The following is an 8149-nucleotide window of genomic DNA, read 5'->3' as shown; positions in this document are numbered from 1 at the left end:
GCCAGGTTGGACAGGACGTAGAGCAACCTGGGATAGTGGCAGGTGTCCCTGCCCATGGCAGGGGGTGGAATGAGATGCAGTCATTTAAGATTCCTTTCAACCCGAACCATTCCATGGTTCTATGATTAACCCCTGCCTTCATGTTCCTGAAATTCCTTTCTCCCCCCTCACTGGAGACCTGTTGCTCTAATCTTGCCTTGTTCCAATCTCAGTTGTTATTTTCCTCGTGTTCTACTTGCAGCTTCAGGAATTCTGCCCTTTTAATACCTTATTCCTGTACAAATCCAGGCCTTGCTCAGAGCATGGAAAACACCAGTAGTGTTTCCACTCAGGACTCACTGTTGCTCCTGCATTTACCTGGGAAACTTGTCCCAAAAGGCAGAGCTGCAGCCCTGTGCCCCAGCAGCCTGTGCTGGCTGCCTCACTATCACTTACCAGGAAAAATGACACTTTTCAGGAGACATTATGTAAATGCAGCTCTCAGTTGTTTGTCAGCCTGGGCTGCAAAGACACATTCACACATTCTCCCGGGGCCTGGTGTGGGATGTGACAGCTCCAGGCTGGGATGGGTTTAATCGCTGTGCCTGCACCACTTGGAACAGGCCTGGTGCCACGGGATGCAGCAGAGCTGATAGAGCCTGGCTGCCTTTTAGCCCCTTCCTCACCCAACACACCTGGCCAGGGCTCAGTCCCTGCTCAGTCCCCAGCACTGATTGCTGTGCAGACACTGCAGCACATTGCCAAGGCCCAGGGAGCTTGTGAGCCCTGCAGAACCCCCTGAATACAACCATCCTGGAGCTGGGAGTCAGTCTGGTTCTCTGTGGGGCTCCTTATTTAGGGAGCCGTGAGCTCTGCTCTCCAAATAGCCTATTTTGGAGTGAGCCAGGGGCCAGAAAATGAGTACACAAAGGGGAGAAGCACAGGTGAGGGCTGTCCCACAGTGCAGGTGGCTGGGATGTGACAGCAGCAGTCCAGCCTCACCAGGTCCCTTGGCCGCTGCCTTTCCCATGACGTGTCACTGTGTCCCCTGCTGGGCCTAGCGAGAGGAACCTGTCTTTTGTGATTTTCCTAGTGTGTCCCACTACTTCTCTTGGGGCTCCCAAGAGGGAACTCAGCCTTGGGCAGGGGTGCCAGTCAGGAGAACAGGGCAGACTGGACTGTCCCTCCTGCTTGCACAGCTCCTGGAAGGGTCACAGATCACCCGTGGAGGAGTCTGCAGTTTGTAGTCCAGGCTCATGATGTAGCTCCTTACTGTCTGAACAATGACCTGTGGGCCAGTGTTCATGAAAATCAGTTTTAGCAGTCTTGTGAAACTTGGCTCTGCATGTTCTTTCTCAAACTGTTTCTCTCTGCTTCGTGCCTTGATTACGCACCTTGCTGAGGTAGAAGACCGTCACTCAAACTGTTTTCTCTTTTCCTTGATGCCAACCATTCCAGTTGCATCCATCTCTCTGACTCTCTCCCTGACCTTTCTGCAGTGACTCCAGGGATGAAGATTTATATTGATCCTTTCACCTATGAAGATCCCAATGAGGCTGTCAGGGAATTTGCAAAGGAAATCGATATCTCTTGTGTCAAAATCGAGCAGGTGATTGGGGCAGGTAGGTGACCTGGGAATGGCTGGCTGGCCCTCAGCAGCACAGGCTCCTTCACGGTGCCAGGATTTGGGAGGGTTTAGCCTGATGCCACTAGAACTGATGCCATAAAGACCTTACTTAGCCCCAGGTTGGACTAAAGGAGCTGGGGAGTCCAGTGCAGGAGAATCAAGACCATCAGTTCCCATGTGCATATGATCCCACGGGCAGTGCTCCTCACGGATGAGTGCAGCTGGAGGGAGAGGGAGGGAACACGGGTCAGGGGGTGGGTGCTCAGCTCAGGAACAGGAGGTGGGTGCTTGGCTCAGGGTCTGGGGGTGGGTGCTCAGCTCAGGAACAGGGGATAGGTGCTCAGCTCAGGAACAGGGGATAGGTGCTCAGCTCAGGGACAGGGGGTGGGTGCTCAGCTCAGGAACAGGAGGTGGGTGCTTGGCTCAGGGTCTGGGGGTGGGTGCTCAGCTCAGGAACGGGCAGGGCAGACACAGCTGGGGCCAGGGGTCCCTCGGGGGGCACAGCAGAGGTGGGGAAGGCTCATAGGCCCTACTTGTGTTCACAGGGGAGTTTGGTGAGGTGTGCAGTGGGCATCTCAAGCTTCCAGGCAAAAGGGAGATCTTTGTGGCCATCAAGACCCTCAAGTCTGGCTACACGGAGAAGCAGAGACGGGACTTCCTGAGTGAGGCCAGCATCATGGGGCAGTTCGACCACCCCAACGTCATCCACTTGGAGGGGGTGGTCACCAAGAGCTCTCCAGTCATGATCATTACTGAGTTCATGGAGAATGGCTCACTGGACTCCTTCCTGCGGGTATGAGATCTGGGAGTGTGCAGCTTTAGAGGCTGTGCTAGCACAGAGGGGATTTGGGGGGAAGGTTCCCTTTCCAGTGGCCCTCCCAGCCTGGCGTTCCCTGTCACTGGGGCAACTGCTGCATTGTCCAGAGGTCTGTGTTCTGGGAACAGAGCTGGGGGTGGCAGCACCATGGCTGTCATTTCTTATGTGTCTGTCCACTGATCCCAGCAAGAGGCTGTGCCTGCCTGCCCACAGGTGCACGTCCAGACTGACCCATGGACACCCGTGGAGGGACACTCTAACACAGCTTTAACCCAGCAGGACCCAACCTCCAGCTGCTGTGTCTAAATATTTCTAGTTCTGGGTTTGAAGTGGGTAATTGACTCTGTTGAAGGGAAGTAACCTGGTCAATGGGAATAGATTGTCCCTTCTGAGCCCTGCTGTGCAGGGTGGGTGCATTTTGAGGTGACAGCAACTGCTGTAGTGGTGCCCTTGGGATGTGTGAGGTGACTCCCAACCCCTGTGAGCTCTGCACTCCCCACCCTCCCTGGGAGGGAATGTACTCGTGGCATATCCTGCCATGGGTGTGGAAAGAGGCTCCTGGCTTTTGCCTGGGCTGTGAATCTGCTCCTGTGACCCGTGTCCGTGTGTCCCTCAGCAAAACGACGGGCAGTTCACGGTGATCCAGCTGGTGGGGATGCTGCGGGGCATCGCCGCGGGCATGAAGTACCTGGCAGACATGAACTACGTGCACCGGGACCTGGCTGCCCGCAACATCCTGGTCAACAGCAACCTGGTGTGCAAGGTGTCTGACTTCGGCCTCTCCCGCTTCCTGGAGGACGACACCTCCGACCCCACCTACACCAGTGCTCTGGTAATGCTGCTCTGCAGCCAGGGAGGGGCAGGGATGCAGGAAGGAGTGGGAGAGGGAAGGAGGGACCCCCCCTTGACAGCAGGGAGCACCTTTTCAGGGTGTCAGCAGTGGAAAGGTCCCAGATGAGAAAGAGCAATGAAATAAACTGAAGATTTTCCCTTGCAAGGTCCTGTCATTCCTGTGGATAGTTGAGCCTTCCTCCAAACATGTCTGCAAACACACACATGTTCCTGAAGAGCCCTTGGTTGGGAATTTGCTCTGCACCTCCCCGTATGATTCACCTGGGATCCTTTGAGATGTGACCTGCCCTGACAGATTTGTTACCAGGACAGCAAGTCTGGGTTTCTTACCATCACTGTCCAGTCATGCTGCCCTGCTGTCCTTCCTCATGTCACCTCACTGGCTCAGCCCCAAGAAGGATAGACTGAAAGTGTAGGAAGTGTGGGTGGGTGCCAGATACTAGATACTGATCTTCCAGAGAGTATCCAATTTAAACAGAAATTAACTCCTAAAAATGACTTCATGTTCATGTAACAACTTCCCAGGAACACCTTGGTGCCATAGAGTGGTGCCACCAAGAACTTGTGGCTCATGTCAGGCTGCAGAAGGTGCCCCAGGACCAGAGGATTATTTGGTTTTGCTCAGTGAGAGCTCAGCCAGGAGTTCTCATAAATACCACACAGAAATGCTCCACACAGTGCATCAGGATCAATGCCCACGTCAGAAATCCTTGGAAATCAGTGCTCATAGAGCTGGGGCATGACCTGTAGGAAATCACCTCTCCTGGGTCTTTTGAAGCTGGCAGCAATGTGATGTCTGGCATAGCTCTTAGTAAATTTTATCAGTAGCTAAATACCTAACAAACACCTAAAAATGTGTGGGTTTATTCTCATCCGTGTAGCTTCAGACATCAACTCATCCATCTCACACAGCCATCAATGGTTTTTACATCAACTCATCCATCTCACACAGCCATCAATGGTTTTTACAAACACTAATAACATTCATTTTTCATATATCCCTTACAGCCAATTAAATTCCCTTTGTTAACTAAATACATGGTGTTTACTGCTGTTCTCTATCCCTGGTTTTATGCCTGTAGCTTTTGTCTCTAATAATAAATTCATCATCCCTAATTTATTCTCCTTAAACTGTGGGCATTGTAGCAGGATATTTATTATCCATAATGACAGATTATGTACACCTACTGTATCAGAAGTATCTTCCTCTGTAAAATGGTTTTTATCATCATTCTCCCAGTGACCTTGTGTCCATGGGTGAGCAGAAGCCACAAATTCTGGCCTGGGAGGTTCATGCTGGACCTTAGGAAAGTCTTTGGAGTGATGGGAGGTCTCACTGAAGTGAGTTCCCACAAGAATCCTCCAAAGTCAAATTTCTACTTTAGGACTTCTTTTTAGCCATTTTTAAAATCCACTGCTTGCCAGGAGTCTGCCTGATGGAGAGGACATCCTGTTTGGTATGGATTGCTTCATCTTCCCCTTTTGTGGAAAACAATATTTTGTCTGAGGTTTATGGCTGTGAAAAGATTAAGAAACATTATCTTTTTTCATTATTCTGGCATGAACTGGGGCTGAGTCCTATGAAGTCCTGAGAGACCCTTAATAAGACATGGCAGTTGTTCATTGACAAAATATAATGTTTTTTAATCTCCTCACAGCCACAAAACACAGACACTTCTGCTTGTTTTTTCAGCACAGGGGAAGATTTTCCCTTCAGAAGGTCCCTTGAGTGAATGGCTGAAGTCCAAAGCCCCTGGTAGAAAATCAGGAGGCAGGAAGGGCTTAAGCAGAGCCTTCAATCCCTGTGTCCCCATTTGTGTGTGCCACTCCTGTGCTTAACTCTTCAGTGGGAGTGGAGAATCCTGAGTGCTCCAGAGCTGGATGACAGAGACCCCAGTGCCCACCCAGTCTTATCCCATTTCCTACACCCCATTCCATACTGAAGGATCAGAACCTGCTAAATCAGGTGTAGATCCACAGGCAGACTGGGACACCAGGAGTCAGGCCAGAAATGGTCTCTTGCTGACTTCAAAGAGTGGAAGCTGTAGATGGCTGAAGAGGAAGGTGTTCTAATTCCCTTTATTCTGCTCTGCAGGTAGCCAGGTGACAGCAAAAGGATAGAGAGAGAGATCAGTTTGTTTTTTTTACATTCCTGGCCATTCACTTTCTACCAAAGACCCTCTTAGCACATGGGCATTTTGCCATGCAGGGGCAGGAGGCAGGGGAAGGAGCTGGCCTTGATTAAGATGGTGACAAGGAGACTGAGGAGACACCTCTGAGTGACCTTCAGGGCAGTAATGAAGAGACAGAGCCAAACTCTTTGCAGTGGCACCAGATGATACAATAAAGGGATCATAGACAAAAACATGGCTGGGGAGGTTCAAGGTGAGCAACAGGAAAAGCTCCTTCCTCAGGAGAGCGGTGGGACAGGCCTCCAAATGGGGAGAATCATCATCATCATCATTGAAGGCTCCCAGCATGGCTGGACAATCCACATCCACCCTGAGGGACAGACAGGCCTGAGCTTCCTTCCTTCTGGGATTTTCCTTGACTTTCACAGGCAAATATTGTGGACACTGCTATTTTTCAGTTGCTCCTGCTCTCTCTGTTACCATCCCGTTTTTGCCCTGCAGGGTGGGAAGATCCCGATCCGATGGACGGCACCTGAGGCCATCCAGTACCGAAAGTTCACCTCAGCCAGTGATGTGTGGAGCTATGGAATAGTCATGTGGGAGGTGATGTCCTATGGAGAGCGGCCCTACTGGGACATGACCAACCAGGATGTGAGTTCTTGGGAAACCAGGGGCAGAAACACTGCCGTGGGAAGCATTGCAAGGCCAAAGCGTGTACACAGCCTGTCCCAGGCTGTGGCATGTCCAGAGCCTTCTCTGTTGTGGCAGATGTATCCAAGGTCAACACCTTTGGAAGCAGTAATGGGAATAATTTTGGAATTTATTCTGGCCCCATGGTGCTGCTGTGGCAGAGACTGAGGATGGCACAGCACCCACTGCACAGGGCTAAGGGGAGCACCCCAGGGGTGTTGGCAGGTACTGAGGAAGGGAAGGAGCAGGTGGATGAAAAAGGAGATGTCCCTGAGCTGAGAGCCTCTGGAGTAGAGCTTCATCTGCTGGGATCACAGACACTCCAGGAAAATCTGTTACAAAGCCACACAATGGCTTGAGTTGGAAGAGATCTTTGAAGATCATCTCCTTCCAGCCCCCTGCCATGGTCAAGAGCATCTGCTAGATGGTCATTAAATCTCCCATGGGAAGCTTGCAGTGTGGTCTGTAAGAACCACAACTAACTTAGACACAGTTAGAAACCAAAGCCATGAGATACTTCATAACATACTCAATTTTAAATATTTCATTCCTCTGCTCTAATTCAGGTCAAACACTTACATGCACTCCTTGCTCCGGGGATGTTTCCTGCAAGGATGGCTGCAGTCCCTGCCCTCAGCCCAGCAATGCCATGTCCATTCTCCCTGCTCCTCTTGGTGTGGTACGTGGGCTCAAAGCCCATCTGGCCAGTGGCAGTGAGTGCTGTGAGGATGCTGCACCTGCACACCTGTGTGTGTCAAAAAGCCACTTTTAACTCTGTCTCTCAGAACAGCTACCCTTTCTCACATCATGAATACTCAGGATGTAACACCAAGGTCCTGGGTGCACCTAGGGGATGCAGAAAGCTTGTCCTGGCTCTTGCAGTATCTGCCTGGCTTCCAGTGTGTCTCAGAGCAGCGCAGGAGAGTCCCTTGGAAGCCTTCAGACATGCACTTCATCTCCACCATGCTGTGGGCTCCTAAGGCCTTGCCTTACAGGGAGAGAGCCAAGCTCCCTGTCCCTCCTGTCCATGACTCCTGTCCCTCCTCCTGTCCCTATGGCAGATCAGACCTTTTCCATCTCAATAGATCTCCATCTGCGCCACATCAGGTTTCTCCAGAGTGGGGATATTTCCTCCCTAATGCTTGGTGGGAAATTTATTAATATGAATTCCTAAGCCTGGAGCAGGGGGATGATGCCTTAGAACCTTTGTTCACAGCCTCTGCTACATCAGGAAAATGTTTCCATCAGTTCTTGGAGGCAGAGGCGTGGGTCTGCCTTTCTCAGCAAGGACAATTCCCTTCCTGCTAAGCCATTGTTGTCACCTCAGTTTCAAGCATGTCCTGCACCAGGTGTTCTGTACTTTCCCTGTCCCTTGTCCTTCTCTGGGAGCTCTTCCCTCGGAGGTTTCTCCTGCCACAGCTGCGCTGCTGTGGCAGCACCACTCACTGTGCCAGGCATGGCAGAGCTGTGCCTGTCCCTGGCACTGCTCACTGCCCTAGGGATGGCAGAGCTGTGCCTGTCCGTGCCACCACTCGCTGTGCTGGGGATGGCAGAGCTGCGCCTGTCCCTGGCACTGCTCACTGCCCTAGGGATGGCAGAGCTGTGCCTGTCCGTGCCACCACTCGCTGTGCTGGGGATGGCAGAGCTGCGCCTGTCCCTGGCACTGCTCACTGCCCTAGGGATGGCAGAGCTGTGCCTGTCCGTGCCACCACTCGCTGTGCTGGGGATGGCAGAGCTGCGCCTGTCCCTGGCACTGCTCACTGCCCTAGGGATGGCAGAGCTGTGCCTGTCCGTGCCACCACTCGCTGTGCTGGGGATGGCAGAGCTCTGCCATCCCTGGCATCTCCCGCTGCGCGTCGCTGTCCCCAGCCCCTGCTCCCTTTCCGTGCCGCAGGACCCGGTGCCCCAGAAGCTGTCACCACTTAAGTACAGCTGGTCCTGCTGTGGAGGAGCGTGGCGGATATTGAGGGCAGATTACCCTCCTGACCCTGGGGTGTGAGCGCCTGGGGCGGCGGCTGGGAAGGACACGGAGAGAGCTGGGGCTGGCTCTGG

At 52.5% G+C, this 8149-nt stretch overlaps 1 protein-coding gene across 5 annotated transcripts in view; it reads left to right on the top strand.

Moving 5' to 3' along the window:
• Positions 1–8149, top strand: part of EPHB2 (EPH receptor B2) — an 89758-nt gene that overhangs the window by 73984 nt on the left and 7625 nt on the right. For all 5 annotated transcript variants that reach the window (XM_031062910.1, XM_014309977.2, XM_031062909.1 and 2 more), the window contains 4 exons: positions 1479–1601; positions 2152–2399; positions 3040–3255; positions 5909–6058. In XM_031062910.1, coding sequence (XP_030918770.1) covers positions 1479–1601; positions 2152–2399; positions 3040–3255; positions 5909–6058 — 737 coding nt within the window. The remainder of the gene's footprint in view (positions 1–1478; positions 1602–2151; positions 2400–3039; positions 3256–5908; positions 6059–8149) is intronic.

This window comes from Geospiza fortis, unplaced genomic scaffold (assembly GCF_000277835.1).
Source record: "Geospiza fortis unplaced genomic scaffold, GeoFor_1.0 scaffold353, whole genome shotgun sequence".
Classification (NCBI taxonomy): domain Eukaryota; kingdom Metazoa; phylum Chordata; class Aves; order Passeriformes; family Thraupidae; genus Geospiza; species Geospiza fortis.
This window is presented reverse-complemented; position numbering and strand designations above follow the sequence as displayed.